Genomic DNA, 24,168 nt, shown 5'->3' on the forward strand with positions numbered 1-24,168 from the left:
ACACATTTTACCTAACACATGCCTGTATACGGCATTTTTATGCATTGTATTGTAATTGTCCCTTTTTAATTCATAACTTATTTTCCCTGTTTTAAATACCATTTTAGAGCTAGCCTAAGCAAACTTCCCAGGCTATTTAAGCCCATGGTATGTGCTCACAAGTATTTTTATGTGAAATAAGAGGTCTATTTGTATATAGTTGTCATATTTTGCATTTTTCTCCCCGTGCAATGTATGAATTGCTGAAAAGTCTACACTTGGCAGTTGTTCTTGAGTGTCAAAGTTACTTACTGCCCTCTCCTGGCAGACAGTACTATTTAATATTGGATCTTTAAAAATGTATACTTAATAATTTGAAGTATTGTGTGGTATGTGTAAAAATATATACATTGCAGCAATGATGATTATTACTGCAAATTAATATTTTAATTTGTGATTGCAAGTATTTTGACGGCAAATTCAACTTTTTCAAGGATATACTGGAAAGGAAATGAATACATTTGTGGAATTTTCATGACCTGATTGCAGTTTTAGTAGAAATATTTTTTTTATAATTTTATTTCTAACATAATACTGCACATTTTATACACGCTAGTATTGATTTTGCCGCAAGCAGTATTTTAGAAATGCAATGCCTATGACAGCCCATAATAGAACACACATTTCAGGATGTTTTATCCACCTAAACATACAGAAAGATGTACAGATACAATATTTATATTTCTTATGTACTGTGCTTGGTATAATTTTAAATTGGTTTTAGAAATTGTGGCAAAACTTTTTATTTTAGTCTTGGGCCAGGATCCAATCAGCCCTGGTCGTTTTCCTCACAAAAAAAAAGACTGTTATTGCTATTTTTGTCCATAGTCCTTATCGCGCTATCCAATTAGAACCCGTTTTATTTGCGAGAAAAAAAAAGTCCCATTTTCCCAAGAAAACACACAGGGTCCATGAAACCTGTGTGTTTTCGCAATCGCCGACATGAAAATGGGGCTGTTTTCTGTGATTTTGTTTCGTCTGCTTGAGGATCCATTAGCGTCCGAATAATGTTCGGGGCTCATTGAATACCGGCCTAAGTCCAAAAACTTACATTTTTCATCACCTCTTAAAGACAAATTTGCTGATTATGTTTTGTGGACTATTTTGATAAATAAGTACGTTCTATAACAATTAGAGATACATTTTTATTTTCTGTGAAAAGATAGTTAGTTCTGTTTTTTTTATTTTTGTTTGTAAATATTTTTGAACAGACACCAACCTGAAAGCCAGAGAAATAGAGCAGGATGAACAAAACAGGTAATATTTTACACTAAAGTGTATTATACAGACTATTGTAATGGGGCTCATACAACAACAATCCATCAGCCAGATTGCCAATTTTGGAATTTTTGTAAAACAATTGGCAAGATCCAACATTTTTGGAAATCCTTGATTTGTCAATTCTGACATATAAATTATCAGACTGGGCGAATCGAGAATTCCCAACCTGTTGGATTTTGCAGTTTATTGGCATATCAGGGTATTGGTCAATTGATGTATGGGCCCCTTAAGTCTGTTACTGAAGTTGTACTTTCTGTATAATATGTTGTTTTGTCTTTCTCTGTAGATCAGATGATGTAGTCCTGAATCATGAACAAATGAAAGCATCAGGTAGAGGAAAAATGTGACCATAAGAGCTTCCATACTACAAGCCACATACACAACTTATTTATAAATGCATTGTTGTCTGCCAAAAATGCAGTAGAGAAGAGCTAATAGAGGGCTACACGAAAGCCATGGAAGGTTGATACAGACCTGATTTACTGCAAATTTCAAGTAATGCTTACAAATGGAATAATATGCAATGAATTATTTATTGTGCAGATAAAATCTTCTCTTGGTTATTTATTGTACCACTTCATACATGCTGACACACTTGGACGGTCTCTGGTTTTTCTGAGCCCTCAAGAACTATAATTCTCCAGGATTGCAGGAATAGTGGGCAGCGACAAGGGCACAATGAAGCAACTTTCTTAATTTCTACCCACCCTCGATTGTGTGATGATGCAAAATGTGTGACTGCAATGTGGAAGTGTTGCAATTGGTGGGTGGGATGTGATGACACCCATCAACTGATCTACTTACCCTGACTTTGAATATATCCTCTCTACCATCTCTGATATTGATGTTACACAAGAAGAATTGTTTAATTTAGTGGGTTTAAAAACAGGACACAGACACACACACACACACCCACACCCACACACACTCTTCCATTGCCTTCACGTTCAACGACAAGAATTTAAAGAAGTTGCTGTGAATGTGAATGGATGGTTGTAGGACATTTATCTCCATATGAGGATACGCATTTCTTACGTATTTCAAGTTTCATATTTTTACTATTTTTATCATTATATGTCTAATCTGAGCCTTTCATCATTTTTATTCGTACATTCTCAAGATCGATGCTTAAACCACTAATCTTAAACCGCTTTTCCATTCCCATTCAAAATTCTCCAGAATACTTGTCCCAAGGTTCAGAGGAATTTGAAGTTTAACGAATTCTGGATTCCAGCATATATCTGGGGATAGTACAATATTGCATCCATTTGGAAGAGTTTTTGACCCGAAGAGCGAATCTAGATCAATGCATCCAGTTTTCATATTGCTATTTAAGTTCCGTTAGAAGTTTGCCAAGAAACCTTTGGTTAGGTGTCCAGATACTACCCTTAAAAGGGGGTACCGTCGCACACTGCTGTGCACATGTGACTTCACTGGTGTCTGGTACTGACTGCCTGTTCCTTCGGGGCTCCAGTCTGCTTCAGTAATTGTCCAGCCACGTGTGGTCCCAGAGTTCAGTGTTGATCTCCACTTACGTGCGTCACAATATTGCCAAATCCTCTACTCTCCAGTTTGCTCTCAGATGACCACTGCAGCCAGCACAGAGACTGGTGTCTTGGCTCTCCCATGATTTCCAACTAGCACTGCTACCGCCAGTGTGATCTTCTGTGTACCAGACCTTCAAATTAAAATTATAGTGGTCGCTCACATCAGCTTAATGATATTGCACAGGTGCTTGAGTTGCTCTGGCTGGGCATTTTTCAGGGCATCACCACTTAATTCACATAGATACTTTTTCATCACCTTTCTATTTGTTTGTTTATTTTTTATGTATTTTAATTCTTTCTTATTATATTAACACTTATTGATTGTCTTTACACATCCATACTTTACACTTAACTATCACCTTCTTTCCCTTTTTCGTGTGATGCCCTGGGGATGGTCCTTGGCTGGATTCTTTTGGGGTGCCCTGCGCCTCGGACATGAACCCCTGAATGTTAGGGATGCCGATATAGATGAGCCTTGACGCTGGCCTGGCGCTTAATCATATATTTGCAAATGTATGCAAATAATACCTCCCTGAATTTCTATTATCATGTAGGGTTCAAGTAATTTTTGCTGATATTGTTGCAGTGTGCTGGAGGGAATATCCTTTTCTTCTGTGGTTCAGAGTAAACCCCGCCCTTTACAAGCACCTGTGCAATATCATTAAGCTGATGTGAGCGACCACTATACTTTTTATTTGCAGTTCTGAGAGGCATGAAGGGAACCAGCATTGGGAGGATGTGCTGGTCCGTATAGTGCCATTTGGAGGTTTCTGGGGTACCTCCTAGGCGAGTCAGCTCTCGGCTTATACAGTCAGTTGCATAAATATTGGGACATTGACAGAATTTTCATATTTTGGCCTCTATTCACCACCACAATGGCTTTGAAATTAAACAAACAAGATGTGCTTTAACTGCAGACTTTCAGATTTAATTTGAGGGTAATTACATCCATATCAGGTGAACTGTGTAGGAATTACAACGGTTTCAATATGTGCCTCCCACTTTTTAAGGGACCAAAAGTAATAGGACAAACTAAACAATCCTAAATCTAATTTTCACTTTTACAATTACAGCCTGAAGTCTGGAATGCATAGACATCACCAGACGCTGGGTTTCATCCCTGGTGATGCTCTGCCAGGCCTCTACTGCAAATGTCTTCAGTTCCTGCTAGTTCTTGGGGCATTTTCCCTTCAGTTTTGTCTTCATCAAGTGAAATGCATGCTCAGTCGGATTCAGGTAAGGGGATTGACTTGGCCATTGCATAACATTCCACTTTTTAGCCTTAAAAAACTCTTTGGTTGCTTTTGCAGTATGCTTCGGGTCATTGTCCATCTGCACTGTGAAGTGCTGTCCAATGAGTTCTGAAGCATTTGACTGAATATGAGCATATAATATTGCCCAAAACACTTCAGAATTCATTCTGCTGCTTTTGTCAGCAGTCACATCATCAATAAATACAAGGGAACCAGTTCCATTGGCAGCCATACATGCCCACGCCATGAAACTACACCACCATGCTTCACTGATGAGGTGGTATGTTTTGGATCATGAGCAGTTCCTTTCCTTCTCCATACTCTTCTCTTCCCATCACTCTGGTACAAGTTGATCTTTGTCTCATCTGTCCATAGGATGTTGTTCCAGAATTGTAATGGCTTTTTTAGTTGTTGTTTGGCAAACTCTAATCTGGTCTTCCTGTTTTTGTGGCTCACCAATGGTTTACATCTTGTGGTGAACCCTCTATATTCACTCTTGTGAAGTCTTCTCTTGATTGTTGACTTTGACACATATACACCTACCTCCAGGAGAGTGTTCTTGATTTGGCCACATGTTGTGAAGGGGTTTTTCTTCACCAGGAAAATAATTCTTCTGTCATCCACCACAGTTGTTTTCCGTGATCTTCCGGGTCTTTTGGTGTTGCTGAGCTCTCTGGTGCGTTCTTTCTTTTTAAGAATGTTCCAAACAGTTGATTTGGCCACACCTAATGTTTTTGCTATCACTCTGATGGGTTTGTTTTGATTTTTCAGCCTAATGATGGCTTGCTTCACTGATAGTGACAGCTCTTTGGATCTCATATTGAGAGTCGACAGCAACTGATTCCAAATGCAAATGTCACACCTAGAATTAACTCCAGACCTTTTACCTGCTTAATTCATAATTAAATAATGAGGGAATAGCCCACACCTGTCCATGAAATAGCTTTGAGTTGATAGTACCATTACTTTTGTGCCCTTAAAAAGTGGGAGGCACATATAGAAACCGTTGTAATTCCTACACCATTCAACCGATTTGGATGTAATTACCCTCAAATTAAATCTGAAAGTCTGCAGTTAAAGTACATCTTGTTTGTTTCATTTCAAAGCCATTGTGGTGATGAATAGAGGCCAAAATATGAAAATTCTGTCAATGTCCCAATATTTATGCACCTGACTGTATATTTATATATGTGCTGTTATTATGCAGCACATTAATATGTAATTATATGACCCAGAGTGGGTGCTACTATTAGGTAGCATTAATTATTTTGGGTTGGGCGTGGGGTCCCCAGAGTTGCTCTGGCTGGGCCTTTTTCAGGGCATCACCATTTAATTCATGTAGGGTTCAAGTATTTTTGCTTGTTGCAGTGTGCTGGAGGGAATAACCTTTTCTTCTGTGTACCAGACCTTGCCTGACTTGACCTTTGCTCCTTTGCCTGTGTGCTCAACACTTGACTTGACTTACAGTTTATGAACCTCTGCTAGTGACCCTGAGCTTTGGCTTGATTGACCTCCCCTTTGGATCTGCTTCTATACTGCGATATTCCATTTTTAATACTACTCCAGCAAGTCCTTTGGTACTCAACCAGAGGGCCACAACTTGCGAGATTCCTTCAGCAAAGTCCATATCCCTTATCAGGGTTACCTGGTGAACACCAGGTCCCATTTTGTCTCCACACCCACTGGTGAGTCTCGCCAAACCAATTGTGTCTAAGAGGAGCCTTAAAATTCCTGTGAATCCTGAAAGTGTAGGGTTCAATAAGGCTCACTTCTGAGAATACAAGCCAAGCATCTATATTTGCAGAAGAGCACCAATTTTTATGGCTAAGTGCATGGATGACGGAGTCTGCAGGGATGCAAAAATCTTGCAATTTCAGATTGGAGAAGCTGGACAGATCAGGCGTTAATATTGTTGAGTGCAGACTAGACCTATGAATTTACCTGCTTATTCCCGCCTTTCTCAGGCAAAGAGTTTATTTGCATATGATATAGGAGTGAAGAAGCCACAGTTAGTTACACCCATTTTTCTCCTGACAAAAAGACTGCATTTCCCAGTAACACATCTGCACAATGCTTTGAACGTATAATAGAAACTCACTGAAGAGCTACATAATGCAATCTTATGTCTCCGCACTCTCCTCATTTAAGACCTAAATGAAACCATGACCTAAACCCAACATTATTTTATGAGAAAATATACATTATTAAAGGGATGGTTCTAAAGAAATAGAAGTATTGACTTTAAAGTGACTTATTTATTGATTAAATTTATCTCCGGCGGATCCTTATATAGGTAACTATGTCCCCCTTTTAGTTGGGCAGTACCACGGAGTGGACATGCACCCTGATGGGCAAATAGGTCGCCTGCAGTAAATTAATAAACGTACAGGCTGCTTCACCCTAGCATACAAAAAAGAAAATCATACAACTTACGATCACAGTAGCATACAAAGAAATATGGTGCTTGTATGTGAGATCCTATATAATAGAAGGACATGGACATAAAGATCCATTTTATTAAGCAATAACATAGTGATTTGTGAATTATGAGAAGTATAACCTGCTTTTCTATTATCATTTTGAATTTATGTGCATCCTATCTCAGAGATTACTGAAACCTTATTTACCTGCAGCTGATGAAAAGGGGAGCGCATCTGAGCTGAAGATCTACACTGTAAGTCTTCCTCCTGATGATTATGTAGCAAGCGTTCAAATTGATGTCAAGTCTTCCCCCACAGAAGAGTCTGATCTCGGTGATGATGCACAAGGTACAGTACGCAAATTTGTTTTTGTTTTTTTTTTTTTTAATTTTTATCATTCATTGCTGCATGTGACATTCCAGTTATGAATCATTAGGGCATTTTGCTGTACTGTCATGATTATTTGCTATTGAGTTTTATGAAAAGCTCATGTCCTTCATGTGAAGTGTATTTGTTTGTCCTCTGGTCTGGAAAACTGGCTTATTGTTTTGTCCTTCACAGCTGATGTTTTTTCTAAAGTGTTTTTTATTTCTCTTACAGCCATTATTTGATGTACACATAAATCTCTATCAAAGGTCATATTTTCATGAGATAAAAGAAAAAAAATCTTCTTCATGCCATAGGGGACACAGGCATTACCTGGAGCAGGAGGAGGCCGGGCACCAACTTGTTAAACTTTTTCTCCCAGCAGCCCCGGCTCCTCCACCCTGGCACTGTGTCAGAGACTGCTTTTAAGCAGTCTAGTTTTTTTCTGTTCATTTAATTTAGTTTTATTTAATTTTTTTTTATACTTTGCGTGACCAGCACTAGGCATCCTATAGGATGCCCGTGCTGCCGCTCCGACTCGCTATCCAGTTGCTCCCCATTTCTGTTTTTTCACTTGGACTGGGCTGTTCTTCGAAGTTGCATGGGCTACTTTCCTAAGGTAGTCTCTAGATTTCTCATCACTCTGAAAATCGGGGTCCCTGTTTTCCAGGCACCTGATTGTTTTACAGAGGAGACCTCTTTTGGATGTTGTGTGGGCACTCCGGTCCTTGGTGCATAGGACCCAGGAACTCCGTAGGACGGGTTAATTTTTTATCTTCTACGACTTTCACGGATGGGGTGGCTGCCTTCAAGACGGACTTTGGCCAGGTGACTCCATTTGTCACGCTTGCGCTGTGGCGGACCTTCCTGTTCCACCTGTGGTGATGGCTCATTCCACAAGATCGGTGGGCACTTCTTTGGCCGTTCGCCAGGGTGCCTCGGCTGAGCAACTTGATAGGGCGGCCCCATAGTCCTCCGTCCATACGTTCCTAAGCATCTATTAGTTTGACACCTTTGCTACCACTGTCGCGGATTTTGGGTGAAGGGTTGTCAGTGCAGCTCCTATGCGTTCCCTCCCGTAGTGGGATAGCTTTGGAACATCCCATGGTGTAATGTCTGTGTCCCCTGTGGTATGAAGGAGAAAAGTTAAATCCTTTTTTATCAGGGCCATATTTAGGGCAGCATGGATGGTGCCACTGCACAGATCAAAGGATGTCCTGGGGGTGGTACTGGTCGCCGTCGCAATTTTATTTTCCCGAGCTCCAGCTGCAATGTTTATATTAGCAGTGTCCCCGGCTTCTTCTCTGCACTCTTCGCAGCTCTGTTTTCCTGCTCCCGCAGTGTGTAGGGAGAGATGTCATGACATCTCTGCCCGTGTGCCAATCGAGGTTGAATTGGATGGCAGGAGTGGAAGGGCGGCTTCAGCTTGTGCAAGTGAGTGTGAATCGGTGTTAAGCTGGGTACACCCTAAACGATGTGTACCCAGCGCGATGTCGCTGGCGACGGGACCCGGCGGGGGTGCTGGCATCGGCAAGTGCATACACACTTACCGATGCTGGCAGCGATGGAACAACAGTGGGGGCCTTGCTACATTCGGCACCATGGTCCCTGCTAAGGATATCAGACGGATGATGTAACTGACATAGGGTCTGATTCAGACCCAGTCGCAAGCGCTGAGCGCTCGCAACCGGGTCGATGGTGGCCCAGAGCGCATGCGCACGACGAAGCCGGCTCCGTCGTGCGCATGCGCAAGACCCGGATAGCGACTGCCAATCCGTCGCTCTGGGTCTCGCACCAAAGGGGGCATGCTATCTATGTTGAGTGACAGCACGCCCCCTTTGGTGGGCGGGCCGTGGGGGTGGCTGCCCAGACGGAGGCGTTCCCATGAGAACGCCTACCGTTTGGGGGCGGGCCCACTGACATCACAAGTGATGTCAGTGGGAGAGCTTTTGGCTCTGTTTGAGCCGAAAGCTCTATGGGGCTTGCGGCCAATAGACCCTACCACAAGGGTCTCGTCGCAAGCCCGATGGTTGCGATGGTCTTGACCATCGCGACCATCATCCTGGCCGCTCGCATTAGCTGTGGGTGGAAGCCAACAGCAATGCGAGCCGCCAGGAGGCCGCTCCATAAATAAAAAAAAGACGCCCTGATTCAGAGCGAGCGCTCTGTCAGAGCGTCCCGCTCTGAATAAGGACCATAGTGCATACACACTGGACGATATGAACGATTTGTCATTCCGTTGCATTGGAATCGGCCAAATTGTTCATAAAATAGTCTACTGTGTACCCAGCATTAGTGACAGTGAGGCTGATTGCTCACAGATTGGGGGCCTGGTGAGTGCTGTCACTGTGACTTACGATATGGAAGGGGCATTACTGTGTGGCATATTGTGTAAGGGGCACTACTGTGTGAGATAATGTGTAAAGGGCACGACTGTGTAGCATTACGTGTAAGGGGCATTACTGTGTGGAGTAATGTAAATAAGGGGCATTACTGTTCAGTGTAACGTGAATGAGGGGCACTACTGTGTGGCGTCCTCAGCAGCTGTGAGGGTGGACGGATGCAGAAATGAGCTAATGGACACCTCCAGATGATATTGGCTAAGTGAATTCTGACCCAGTGACCGTCCACTCTGGAAGAGCTGCAGAGGAAGGTCCGGGGAAGATGCACCAGTATTAGATGCGGGTGACGTCTGCCGAGGGACACCACGTGGGAGATGGACCAAACACCACTCCAGGGAGCAGGAGAGTGCTGAAAGCTCTGCAGATAAATGCAACAGATAGTCTGGATGTTCAGTCGGCGGTGGTTGAGGCAGCTAGGAAACACCACTAAATGGCTGCTAAGAGAACCTACCTACACAGTCAGGCAGATCTATGTTTAGACACGTCAGCCATCCCAGGCTGCCAACCTACACCCTCATACTGTATATTGGAATGTTATTGGTAAAGAAACTTGAATTTTGATGTTTATTGGCCCATTTAAAGATATTATGTTGATGTTTGGCCATGTTTTTTTTTAATAACATATCAAGGCCATGTAATATCATTAAAGAACCCTTGTTGAATGGAGAAGCAGCCAACACTGCTCATGAGAATTAAGTTTATTGGTAGAATCCTGTAATCTCTCTGAGGCTTTTCATGGCCAAAATATTTGTGAGCCACTAGATCACAATTAATTGATAAGTAGCTTTATGACTAATATTGGACCAGTCACAGATTGGCTACTTTCACCTACTTCATTATTATCAGTCTTACACACTATTATACAACACATTCTTCAAGAAGATGGTGTTCAGATTAACATACCTGTTGCCTTGTAGCAGTTATTTGTAGGATTCAAGATCAGAGTATTCACTTTTTCTTTCCAGGATATACTGTACGTGTCTCTTTTGAATTGTTATGAACTAGCTGCTGTTTTCTGGTGCTGCCTGTGTGTGTTTTTTTTTTTTCTCTTTCTCTTTCCTCCTATCTTTCTTTCCTCCTCTCTCCCACCTCGGCACAGGTTGGGTACGGAATCCCGATGCCTGCATCCCGACAGGGGTAGGATACTGACACCTTTCGGTAGGTTTCCTAACCCTACCCCTAAACCTAACCCCCACCCCCCTAGTGCCGAAACCAACTATATCCCCTCAGCACTCCCTCTCCTCTTTTTCTTCTCCTCTATATCTCTCTTACTCCCTCTCTTTTCCACATCTTCCCTTCTTTCTTTGCCAACTTCTTTCTCCCTTTTTAACACTCTTCTCCATCTTTCTTTTTCTCCTGCTACTCCCTCTCTCTTGTCTCCTCTGTATTGCACTTTTTGACTCTCATGCTCTTCTGTGTTCCTTCCCTGCAATCTGTTTCTTATTCTTCTCAACCTTCCCTCTACTTTTTTTTTTTTTTTTTAGACTACAGTACCTCCTCTTCTACAAGCCTGTCTTCACTTCCAGTGATCGCGCCGAGCTAAAAAATCAGTGGGTCCCATGGACCCCTCACTTTATCAAATTGGGAGCAGCAGTTGGGACAGTGCTGGGGGTAAAGGCAGGAATAAGTTGGAGTAGAGCTTGGGTTAGAGGAGAGTAGGGGGAGGTAGGGAGTAAGTACGGACAGCAGTTGCAACAGTGCTGGGGGTTAGAGAGGGCAAGGGTAGATGGCAGTATGTGTGCAGTAGACCTAAGGCCTATTAGGGCACTTTCCACTTCCCCTGGCAGGGCCCCTTTAACAGACCTTCATAGTGCCCCTAAACTCAGGAGCTGCACAGCTTCCCTACAGCCAGGGGCTACACAGTGCCCCTACACCAAGGAGCTGCCCATCATCCCCCACCTCCTCTTGGTCACGTTCACACCCGGGCCTTGTACTTACCGAGAGCTGCCTCTTCCTCCGCACCAGAGTAGTGTGTGGCATCCCCGTGACAGCAGGCGTGACTCCCCTTATAGTAGCAGCAGTGCTGCCTCCCTGATCCGGAGCCCAGAGAAGTGGTGGTAGCGTGGGGAGAGAGAGAGACAGGGGCAGTCTCCAAGCTTGGCATCGACTGCTAAATGGCAGACCCGCCTCCCTCAAGGCAGTGGGAGCCAACCATACTCAGAGATCCGTGAGGAGAGAGGAGCACAGCCTGGTGGCATCACGTGACTGGGAGCCAGCGGTCTCTGGCGGCTATTGGACGAGGAGATGCTGCTGGCCACAGTAATTGGTTGCGGACGCGGGGAGATGCTGAAGATGTTATTCGCCGGCTGCAGCACAGCACGTCCTGCAGAACTAGCTAATTTTTTAAAACTGAGTCCCTCACTGCCTGTAGGACGTACATATGCGCTATAGCATGTATTTTGCTATCACTGAGGTTTTCCAGTTGTTGTCATGCCAATCTGACACTGGCTGTGGCACGCGCTATGCACATCAATGCATTGGCACATGTTCAGTGGACCTAAAGCACACACATGCTTGAATTGTGCGTTTAAACTTTACGGAGGGCCGGTGTAATTATTTTTAGATTTGTCTAGTGGGGCGGTGTTTACTCAGCAGTAGGTGAGTGCCATGCAAGCGCATACACCAATTTGATGACATTTTTTTCAGCACTTGATTTTATTATATAGGTTATCCTTTTTTCTTTTCATATTTACTATTGTACTTTGTGGGACATCCTCTCTTTTCCTTCTCTGTGTGGCTTGTGCATTCCTTTGTGCCTTTAGGTTGTGGATAATATTTTGTTATGGTTATTGGTTGATTTTCAGGAGGGTCCTATTTTCATCATGAGGTGGTATTTGATGAAGGAGTATGGGAAGTAAGCAAAGTGTTTGGAGACTGTAGATGTGTGTTATGCCGGAACTCTAGAAAATGTGATTCAGCCGTAATGTGGACATTTGTAATGTCGACATTCTGCACGGCCTGGAAGGTAATGAGTTAGCTGCGGCACTAGAGGGTCTTAGGATACGGGAGGGGAGGGTTAGTGGTACTCTCCACCTGAATCACCCCGTGAATAGCTGGAAGTCTACGTCAGCTGAATTCCCAACCTGGGAGACGCAGCTGGAGCCGCCAGACCCACCAAACAAGGTAAGTCACCACTGGACCACCAGGAACGTTTTTTCAACGTTTTATACATGTTGATATTTCATTAATGACAACATGATTAAAGTCATAATGTCAACATTGAACACATTGACAATGTCAATAAAATATACCTGGAACTTCACTGACAATGGTGGGAGGGGTTAAAGTCAATGACATTAAATTCCAATGTGATGACCCTTTTTATCAGCAGTCGATTGTATTATATAGATTACTCAAGAAGGTAGATGTGATGTGTGCCATGTAGCTTGGCTAGTACAATACAATAAACAAAGTCTAATTTATCTCTGCCTATTGTAATTATTTGTGTGTGATAAAGCACTTCAAGAAAAAGAGCCTGGAAAACTTGAATAATGTGGGATTGCTGAAGTGTGTCTTTCCAATTGTTTAATCATATTAGCATGTGCTTTCAAAGATATTTCCAACGGACTTCTCATGCAGTATTTAAATAGGACTAATTTGAGCTCCTAAGGTTAATATTTCCTTCAGTACTGTATCTGTCTTCCCTTCATTTTCTATTCTTGCCACACTGCACTGACTTTATGTATTATATATGCAAATGCCTGGAAAACGTGCACCGATACATATTTCCTTAAGGTCAGACACTTGTGTTTTATGCTGTATATTTAGAACAGCTTCATTTGTTTGCTCTTTTGAATGAAATCTGCCAGCATTTAAGTGAACATTGAGTATTCATTCCTGCAAAAATGAGTATGAGTTACTGGCATTCAGAACCATTTATAATTCTAATTCCTTGATGTGTATATGAAGCTTTTAATGCTTATAAATGTTTTGTCTAAAGAAATTGCTATAAACCAGAATGAAAATTACAAAAAAGAGAATGGAAAAGCAGAGATTTATTTTAGGCATGTTGCACTTATGTATTGTTTTCATATTTTAATTAAAAACATACTTGTATTTTCCCATTAACATAATTTGTTCCTGCAATTAATACTAGCAAAGTAATTAAAATAGTAGATTCTTGTGATAAAGATCAGAAGATTAGTAAGTGATTAAAAACTAGATACTATGATGTTTCAAAAAACAATAATTAGTACTGCGGTAGAAACCGATATTGATGTATAATCATCATAGTGGTGGTGACTAGAAGAATAGTAGCTATAATAAGATCCAGTGCAGATGGATGCCTTTTCTCTGCCAACCAAGATGAGCATGCTCAGTGGCGTAAGTTCATCCCAGACGCCCGGAGGCAAGTTATCATTTGGTGCCCCCCACCCCCGAATATGTGACTATGTTTTTATTAGGCCTATTTACTAAAGTAAATTTGCAGGATATCCCCCCAAACCACAATTTTTCAGACGTGTCTCACTGGCATAAGATGCTGCTGAGGAGCAGCGACACCAATGAGCAGGGACAGGCTATATAGATAGATAGATGGAAGTGGCAACTGATGGTCTGACACAGAGTCCTCCACTAGTATATGGTTATGGTGGCTTCTCAGGTTTCGGGAAGAGGTGCCATGTATAGAGCAGCCATGGCGGTACACTCCGGGAACATAATTACAGCCCTAAGTGGGGTGAATATATTGTGGGCGATGGAGGAGGTGCCCCTTCAGTGCCGGCGCCTCCATTGTAATAGTTCTGCCCCTGAGCATGCTAGATCTTGAAAGAACTATTAAAAATACTTAGGTATTTTAGGTGCAAGTATGTAAGCATTTATGTGGTGCTTACAGTAGACCTAGACTCACTGATGTGTTTGCAGCCCCATAGGGTTGAGCGTAAGATGGGGGTGAGATGAGTTCCCACACCATTGCAATGGCACTTAGCGCCACTCACGCTTAACTAAATTGACCCCACATATTTGTGGTGGTGGATTTTGTAGCACTCTTCCATGTCTACTCTGTATCTCATATGGCATATTTACCTGTACCTACTCGGCAGAAAAGCAGTCAACCGAAACGTTGACATAGGTAAGGCTTGGTGTGTTTTCTCCACAGCTTTAGGGCTACAGTTTGCCTATGTCTGATCAATATGTTCTATAGTCATAAATTCTAAAAATAAACACCTTCAAGGACAGGGGTTCTCAACTGCATTCTTCAACTGCCAACAACAGGTCACGTTTTGTGGATTTCTTTAATCATGCACAGATGAGTTAATCTAGTTTTCTGGGTCAGTAATTATACCACCAGCTTCCACAGACAAATCCTCAAAACATGACCTGTTGGGGTACTTGAGGGTTGAGGTTGAAAACCACCGTTTTAGTAAATATAATACACTGATCCCTTGGGGATGCTCTAAGCTGCCCTTTCTCATACTCATCCCAATGCCAAGCACTAACTATTTGCTTGGTCACATACACACACATCTATGAAATGTGTGAGGGAGCAGGAGGAGTTAGTGTGATTGCGATTACTGACACATTCTTTGCCAGGGGAGAAGGTGATCACAGCCACACATTTTGGTGAGGGAGAGTATGTAAAGTGGTTGTGACCACACAACACTGGGAGAGGCGATCACCACCCTCTGGATCCACCACTGAAATAGACTCAATATTCAACTAGAAACATTTCATCACAATGCTATATTTAAATGCACATTAATTATATGTAACATAATTGTTTAGGTTGTGTTTTCAAATATCACTTAGAATGATCTTCTGCATTTTTGTTTCTAATTTTCTTTTTCAAATTAACCTGTTTTATTGCTTTGTCTGTCCATATTGAAATCTAAATTCTGGTCTAGACAATGTACTGTGCTCATCTTTCTGTATATTCGAGAAATAATGACTGACCTTACTTTCACATCCTGTGAATATTCACTTATTTTATGGAAGTTTTACATTTCAGTATGCATTAGCTACTGATAGCAGCATGCCACAAAAAATTTACTTGGGGTTACTAAGCACATGGACTAATAAAATTACCACAGAGCACTGTTTAAATGGTCCCACACACTCCTAGGCTGCACATCCAGCACTCCCAGGAAAAACTATGGCAGGAGGGGTTTAGTTTGTGCCCTTGAACATTTGCCTAGTCTATATCCTGTGTAGGACATTACCACAACATGCAGGGCCGTTTCTAGGGGCAGGCAACCCGTGCAATCGCACGGGGCGCGCTGCCTCCTACCCCTGCTGTAGAAACAGCATGTTAACTGCCGGGCGCCAGCTGAGATTCAGTTACCAGCGGGCGCCCGGCAGAGCAGAGCAGCCGGAGACGGAGGCTCCTGCTTCCGGCTCCCACAATGTGCACTATGGGAGGACGTCATGACGTCTTTCCCATAGTGCAGAGAGAGGAGCAGCCGAGCGGAGCGGACGCCAGAGCTGGGGCCAGAGCGGGGCTGAAGGTAAGTGTTACTGTTTTGTTTTTTTTTGTGTGTGCAGGCAGCCTGGACAATACTTGGGGGGAGGCATTACTACTGGGGGCACTTCTGCTGGGGGAGCCTCCACTACTGGGGGCACCTGGGCACAGCTACTAGGGACATTACTCTGGGGGCACTTCTACTGGGGGAGACACCACTACTGGGGGCACCCGGGCACTACTACTGGGGACATTACTCGGGGGCACTTCTACTGGGGTTATTGCTTAGGAGGCACCACTACTGGGTGCATTACTCGGGCCAGGGGCATTTCTACTGGGGGCACTACTACAAAGGGAGCATTACTATTGGGGGCACTAATACAGGGGCATTAATACTGGGGAATTTATAAAGGGGACACTACTACAGGGGGCATTACTATTGGGGGCAATACAACTGGGGACACTACTACTGGGGCTCTACAACAGGGACCATTACTATTGGGGGCATTACTGATGGGGGCATGACTACAGGGGACATGACTACAGGGGGCACTACTAATGGGGGCTCTGCATAAGTTACACTACCACTGTGGGTACTGCATAAGGGGCATAAATACAGGGGACACTGCATATGGGGACAACTACAGGGGGCACTGCATAATGGGCACTTTTGCCTGAGAGCCAGTGGGGGGGAAGCCTAAGACCTGTCGGGATGGAATGGCAAGGGAGGGGGCTGGAATGAAGTGTGTATTATGTGAATCATGTTTTTTCAATGTGTTTTATGTGGTTCTGGATTTAATAATATATTTGAGGTGGATGTGGTTTTAAAACGTAGTTTATGTGCCTCTGGCTTTTCCAATATATTTTATGTGGAAGTGGTTTGTTGCAGTGTATTTTATGTGGATCTGGCTGGGCTCGCTCCCAACGCGACTAAAACCGGGTGTGATGCAAGGTCACACTTCTGCAAATGTCACACCACAGGCATGCACACAGAAATGCGGCGTGGGCTTGTGACAGCTAGGCCACACCCCATTTTTGGAGCGCGCGCCAGAGGCGCGCGCATGTTGTCTATCTTTTGTTTAGCTACATATATTTTTCAGCGCTTCGCCTCTGACAGGTTAGACACCCCAGTACTCAGTAGTCACGGTGGCTGTCATTCTGTGGTCTTTCTATATCACGCTCCCTTACTGTGATACCACACCCCCTCACAATGACGCCACGCCCACTCCACAATATTACTGCTTCGAGGGGTGGGGGGGGGGGCGCATTTTGACTGCTCGCACTGGGAGCCTCAGACCCTAGAAACTGCCCTGACAACATGTTACATAAAGCTCCAGTCTATTAGGTTATGTGTATTGGCTTAAAGTTGAAGGCCTAGCATCTATATTTAGTTCGCTGTTTCATTACATAGGGCTCTTCTCTCAGGTTTTGTTTGTTGTTAGATTTCCAGCCACATTTCGCTATATTAGGCCATAATTAATAATATTGACATTTCTTTAATTATTTTACATTTTTGTTATTATTTTAAGTGTGTTCAGTGCAAAACTATATACATAATGGTGATAAAATTCTACACATAAATTGTTTGCAATAGGTCTATGTTGAAATATTTGGGAAATTAAAGGAAGTCTAACATAACATACAGATTGACATTTCATCATTTCCATCCCTGTAAGTGCAAGCTTACAGGGAGACCAAATCAGTAACCCACTGGTTTTCAACCACTGTGCCGTGGCACATCAGTGTGCCGCAGGCGGTTGTGAAGTGTGCCGCGGTGCGAGAGCTGCCGGTCACATTAAAGAACTGCGGACCGTGCTGTGCTGCCGCTGTGCTCTGAGAGGCTCAGGTGCGCCAGGGCTGTGACCTGCCTAAACACGGCAGTGTGATATCACAGGCAGACTCGGTCAGCCCTTCCCTCCCGCCCGCGGGTCACCAGTTACCCAGGTAGCCCTTCCCTCCCACCCGCCCATGGCTAGCTAGCCAGCCGGCCCTTCCCTCTCGCCCACGGCCAGTCACCCAGCCAGCCCTCCTCACCCATCCACACGAGCGCAGGTTAATTCCATTTATGACGCATTCATTATTCATGGAGCTTTAGACAGTTCTCGTCTGGTTACAGATAATAAAGATGGCTTCCTAAACTGGTCCAATATGCACTGACCTCATTCAGGTATGTATGCGACAGGTCATTAACAAACTAAAATAGTGTTCATGGCTTAAGCCCAAAACTGGAGCTGCAGAAAGTACTTTTTTAGAAGTGCACATTTTTGTGTTTGGCTCCATGACGGGGTCATCTTAGCTTTCATCATCATTATTATTTTTATGTTTTTTAAACAATATGGTTGAGTCCACCCTGCATACAAGCAAATACATTACAGTGTACAAGCAGCCTGCTAATGCATACTAGTGATCTTTCAAAGATATCCATTCTTCTATAGGTGGTAAACCTGTATCAGTCACAAATCCCCTAAATTTCCAAAACACCACTACAGTGCCAACAGTAGGCTAACTGCTTTTAAAATGCATAAACTGTTATCCAAAGACATTCCAGAAAATAACTTGTCATGTCTACTTTTGTGTTCAGTAGCTCACGCAGTGGAGAAGCATAAAAAACGCAGACGGAAAAGGAAAGTGAATGTTATGGCTCAATCTGCCTCTGACGTTGTCAACAGTTTGCCGCAAACAAAGCATCAGCCTCAATCATTTGAATGTGGGACTATCAATAAAAACAAAAGGAGGAAATTGCAGCGAAAGAGACAGAAAAAGAGGCTGAAGGCTACAGGCCTGTGGACAAAAGCTAAAGCAGGGGAAGGCCAAATGCAAATTGATCAAGTTGAGCATTGTGATGAACAGACCGAGGAAGAACAGCAGAGGAAAATTAAGGACTTGCTAGAGTTCCTTCAAACAACTCAAGAGATCTATGTCACTGAGGGTATGCTGTGTATTTACCTTTCCTTTTAAAGCCCTAGAAATTGTCTGTTATGGACACTTTTAAAGGTTGTCTGGTATTGGAAAATCTCTTACATAGTTGTAGAAGTCTGCACAAGGGAGCCATACAGCTCTGAGCTTGCTAATGATATGAGATATCTAATGATCTTCTCTAGATCTAAACTGAAGCAGACTGAAGCCCTCAACGCTGCAAGCTCACAATGTGGCACTGCTCCCAGCAGTTTCTGGCTTCAGTTTACTGGATGGGTTTTTGTTGGCGTTACATTTCCAAACATTTGTTTTAGCAAAGGCTTGTTGTGAGGAGATCTGATTTCAGTCTCCTTCTCAGCAAGTGAATATCATGCTTTTTTGGGTTTAAATTAGGAGACTGTATTATCCAAACCAAAAGTGGCCACACAATGGGCCTGATTCGGACGCGAATGACGAAGCCACGGCAGCCTGATTTCCTGCCTTATGATCATGTGAGTTTTTGTAGGGCTAATGCATGGATCCGTGCAGCTTCAAGAAGGGAATCTGCTCCTCCCCACTGTTGTTCCGTCCACCGCCTTTAATTGCCATTTTCTACTTCAGGTTCCATAGGGTATCCACAGGATACCTTGGGGTATAGGTGTGACGTCAGTCGCAGGGCACCAAAGAGTTAAGCTTTCAGCCTCCCAGGATGCACTGGGTCCCCCTTATATACCCAGCCCCCGAGCCAAGGCACCTCAGTTTAGTTTGGTGCCCGGCCGGAGTCGGGTGCACCTGTTGGAGTGGGGGCTAGAAGAGCCCCTGAAGCTTTTTCTTCATGCAGCTGTGGCTGCACATCTGGATGAACAGCATGGACAGTCAGTCCTGTCGTCCATGCTGTCTTCCCTACACCCCGCCGGTACCAGAACGCCGGTACTGATCCGGGGATGCTGGTGGGCATCTGGGGTCACAGCTAGAGGTGACCCCAGATGTTCCGGACCATGGCCGGATTCAAGGGGGACAGAGGTAAGCAGCGGGGTCCCGCGGTGGGTCCTCGCTGATCACATGGTCCTAAGTCCCCAGGCAGGGGGCTCCCTGGGGACTGGCTGCAGCGTGGAGCCAGGCGACCAACCTGCGCTTCCACTACCCCCTGGGACAGCGGACCGCAGCAGAGTGGTAGCGCTGCGGCGTCCCAGGGGTTAAATGCATGCCTTCCCTGTCTCACAGCCGGCGCCTCCCCCGCTGCACACAGCCCTCTCTGCACTGTGCTGTCTGGCCCTGTGTCAGCGCTCCTCCCCCAGGCCAGCCTCCTCTCTGCTCCTCGGCGGCCATCTTCAACGCATGGTGAACGCTGCTGGAAGCACTGGACGGAAGCATCGTGGTCTGGGTACCCCCGCATACCTCTCCTCCGCTGTGGTCAGGTCTGTGTATGCAGCGCTGTGTCCTACCTGGCCCTGTGTCTGTGTAGTTGAGTGATCAGCGCTGTTAGTGCAGGAATTGATTTTCTTTGCATTGTATGTGACTGTGCTAGCGCTGCCTGTAACTTTTCTTCTCTAAACTGTCAGCTTTATTACTGTCCCTGTTCTTTCTGCTAAGCCCTTGCGGCGCTGCAGGGTGGTCTCTCGCCTATTTAATATATAATTGGTCAGAGGGGTCACATACGTGGTGCCATCATGTCTGAAAGTGATTTTCCCCTCCGGCTACAGTGTACCACGTGTAAAGTACCGTTAGCGGAAGGGGAGGGTAGTGCGGAGGGCCTTTGCCGGCAGTGTTTGTCCATGGCGCGGCCTCTTACGGTTACAGCACCGGTACAGGAGCCGCCCTGGGTTTGTTTCGCTCAGGCGCTAACAGCTTTAGTGGGCCAGTTAGCTCCGCAGCCCGCGTTTACTCCGATGGGTTTGTCCCAGCAGTCTGTGGTGTCGTCACCAATGCAGGGTTTCCCACGACAATTGGTGGTACCCCACAGTCTCCCTATTTCCCCGCTCCCGGTTTCTCAGGAGCCAGCGTGGGTTAACTCCCTGACGAGTTCTATACAGCACTTGTCGGATGTATTGCAAGGGGAGTCTGTGATGCGGCCTCATAAACGGCCGGTGGCGTCTCTGTCCGCTCCTTATGAGGATGACGAAGGGACGTCTGATGATGGGGAGATTCTGGATCCTTACGATCAGGAACCTCTCCATACTAAGGACGCTGATGCTAAGTCCAAAGTATATATTCCTGGACTTATTCGGGCGGTCCGCACAGCCTTGGTGATTGAGGACGAAGTTCCCCCAGCGGCTAAGTCTAAATATGCCTTTTTCAAAGATGTGAAGGGCGATGCCACAGTCTTTCCTCTTTCGGGTCAGTTGGTGGACCATTTAGAGGAGGCGTGGAAACAGCCTGGCAAAAGATACCAGCCGCAGAGACGCCTGGCGGTGGCTTATCCGTTCGCGGATAATTATTTTGCTAAGTGGGAATCCCCTCCACAGGTGGATTCTCACGTGACCCGTCTTGTCCGTAGTGCCACATTGCCGATGCCATCCATGTCCTCCCTTAAGGATGCTACGGACCGCAGGGTGGAAATCTGCCTGAAGTCCGCTTATTCCCTTGCGGGGGGAGCAGCACGGCCGGCTATGGCCATTTGCTGGGTTGCCAGAGCGATGGAGCGCTGGGCGGATTCATTAGAGGCTTCTTTTGATTCCGACTGTCCGGCCGAACAGGCGGAGTTGATTGGCAATCTCCGTGATTCGGCCACTTACATCAACGAGGCGGCTCTAGACATTAGTACTCTGGTGTCTAGAATTTCTTCAGCAGCGGTAGCTGCTCGTCGCACCTTGTGGCTGCGATCCTGGAAGGCGGACGCAGATTCCAAGAAGGGTCTGGAAGCCTTGCCGTTTACCGGAGAAGTTCTCTTCGGTCCGGATCTGGATAAGATTGTGGCCACGCTGGCGGCAGCCAATCGGTTTGTCTCCCGTCGGCCGCTGCTCCTTCTGGTTCTGGACCATCGTCCTTTCGGTCATCTAGGGCCCAGGGCAGGCCCAAACCACAGTCGTTTCCTCGTCAGGCTGGCCTTAGGAAATCGGTCAAGCCCCGGAAGCAGGCATGGAGTACCAGACGTCCGGCCCCCAAGCCAGATGACAAGCCTGCGGCCTGATGGTCCGGGCCTCCCTTTGGGGGATCCCAGGGTGGGAGGCCGCCTGCTGCAGTTCGCCCAGTGTTGGTCGGTCACTACGACAGACACTTGGGTTCTGGAGGTGGTCTCCCACGGGTACGCCCTCTCCTTCCGGTACAGACCCCCGGCTCGATTCTTCACCACGGGTCTACCATCAGACCGGAGCTGCGGAAGGTATTGCACACTATGCTCCAGGCTGGAGTTATAGTGCCTGTTCCATTCTCCCAGAGGGGCCAGGGTTTCTATTCAAATCTTTTTTTGGTACAGAAACCCAATGGGTCGTATCGTCCGATTCTCAACCTCAAAGCACTCAACAAGTCTTTGCGGGTACCGAAGTTTCGGATGGAGACCCTACGGTCCATCATTCTGGTGCTGGAACCGGGGGACTACATGGTGTCATTGGACATACAGGACGCTTACCTGCATGTCCCTATTCTTTTGCGCCATCAACAGTTCCTCAGGTTTGCAATCCGCAGCGACCACTTCCAGTTTCGGGCGTTACCTTTTGGCCTGGCGACAGCACCACGTATTTTCACCAAGGTGATGGCGGTCATGGCGGCTTCTCTGCGGCTGCAGGGAGTCCGCATGTTGCCGTACTTGGACGACCTGTTATTGGTGGCGGGATCTCCAGAGCTCCTGTTACGCCACTTAGACCTGACCATTGCCCTGCTGCAACGGCACGGCTGGCTGATCAACTGGCAGAAGTCCACTCTAATCCCGTCTCGGAGGATTCTGCATCTTGGAGCCTTATTGGACTCGGGACAGCAAAAGATCTTCGTGACGGAGGAAAAGATCTCTGCTTTACAGTCAAGGGTGCGCAGTTGTCTGCACAGCCGCCAGGTGTCTCTACACTCGGTGATGAGGTTACTGGGCTCCATGGTGTCGGTGTTCGACATGGTGGAATATGCCCAGTTTCACTCCAGACCTCTGCAGCACCTGATCCTGTCTAAGTGGAAAGGGCTGCCTCAGTCTCTGAAGTCCCAGACGATTGTGTTCACCCCGGAGGTTCGCCTGTCCCTTGCTTGGTGGTTACAGACGACCCACCTCAGCAAGGGATGTCCGTTCTGGATTCCAAATTGGGTCCTGTTGACAACGGACGCCAGTCTTCGGGGCTGGGGAGCAGTTTCGGGTCCACATCTGTTCCAGGGCAGGTGGACTCCGACAGAAGCGGAGCTTCCAATCAATATCTTGGAACTCCGTGGTCTTCAATGCTCTCCAGCAGGCACATCGGTTTCTCCAGGGTCACCCGGTACAGGTCCAGTCGGACAACGCTACCACCGTGGCCTACATAAACAGGCAAGGAGGAACCCGAAGCCGGGCGGCTCTCGTAGAGGTGTCTCGGATCCTGGTTTGGGCGGAGCGCAATCTTCCGGCCATATCAGCGGTCTTCATCCCTGGAGTGCTCAATTGGGAGGCGGACTTTCTAAGTCGCCAGGACGTTCATCCGGGGGAATGGTCCCTGCACCCGGACGTTTTTCAACTACTGGTGGACAGATGGGGTCTTCCAGAGATCGACCTCATGGCGTCCCGGCACAACAACAAGTTGCCGGTGTACGGGTCTCGCACAAGAGACGAAGGGGCGTCTCTGGTGGATGCTCTGTCCGTCCGGTGGACGTTCCGGTTCGCGTATTTGTTCCCTCCGGTCTCCCTTCTTCCACGGGTAATCCGGAAATTCAAACAGGAAGGAGGGACGCTCCTGTTGATAGCTCCCGCGTGGCCCAGACGGCACTGGTTCTCAGACCTTCAGGGTCTGTCCGTGGACAGTCCTCTGCGGTTGCCGCTACGACCGGACCTCTTGTCTCAGGGTCCTTGTCGTCACCCGGACCTGACTCTGCTGTCTTTGACGGCGTGGCTGTTGAGACGGCCATGCTGAGGTCCCGGGGGTTTTCCAGCTCTGTGGTGCGTACCATGTTGCGAGCTCGGAAACCGTCTTCCGCGAGGATATACCATCGCGTGTGGCATACGTTCTTCCAGTGGTGTCGACCGAGAGGTTATGCACCGCGGGAGTTTCGTCTGTCTCGGATTCTCGCCTTCCTGCAAGCGGGACTAGATCATCGGCTTCGCCTTGCTTCTTTGAAGGTACAGGTTTTGGCCCTGTCTGTCTGGTTTCACCGTAGGATTGCTACAATCCCGGATGTGCGCACCTTTATGCAAGGTGTTGTCCGCATTCAGCCGCCCTTTGTTCCACCTGTGGCGCCTTGGGATTTGGCTGTGGTCCTGAGGGCTCTCCAAGGACCGCCGTTTGAACCACTGGGCTCAGTGGATCTTAAATGGCTAACAGCTAAGACTGTTTTCCTTCTGGCTATTGCTTTGGCCAGACGTGTTTCTGAGTTAGGGGCTCTTTCTTGTAGACCCCCTTTCTTGTTTTTTCATGGGAACAGGGCAGTGCTCCGCACTCGGCCCGAGTTTCTTCCCAAAGTTGT

General features: G+C 46.1%; 1 protein-coding gene across 3 annotated transcripts in view; it reads left to right on the top strand.

Moving 5' to 3' along the window:
* The window catches only part of ERICH1 (glutamate rich 1), an 83,212-nt gene that overhangs the window by 38,712 nt on the left and 20,332 nt on the right, over positions 1–24,168 (top strand). For 2 of the 3 annotated variants that reach the window (XM_088479757.1, XM_088479759.1), the window contains exons 3-6: positions 1,251–1,296; positions 1,607–1,650; positions 6,754–6,888; positions 18,284–18,631. In XM_088479757.1, the coding sequence (XP_088335883.1) occupies positions 1,251–1,296; positions 1,607–1,650; positions 6,754–6,888; positions 18,284–18,631 (573 nt within the window). The remainder of the gene's footprint in view (positions 1–1,250; positions 1,297–1,606; positions 1,651–6,753; positions 6,889–18,283; positions 18,632–24,168) is intronic. The other variant, XM_088479758.1, reaches the window with a different exon arrangement.

The sequence above is a fragment of the Taudactylus pleione genome, unplaced genomic scaffold, assembly GCF_031769625.1.
Source record: "Taudactylus pleione unplaced genomic scaffold, aTauple2 ptg000244l, whole genome shotgun sequence".
Taxonomy (NCBI): domain Eukaryota; kingdom Metazoa; phylum Chordata; class Amphibia; order Anura; family Myobatrachidae; genus Taudactylus; species Taudactylus pleione.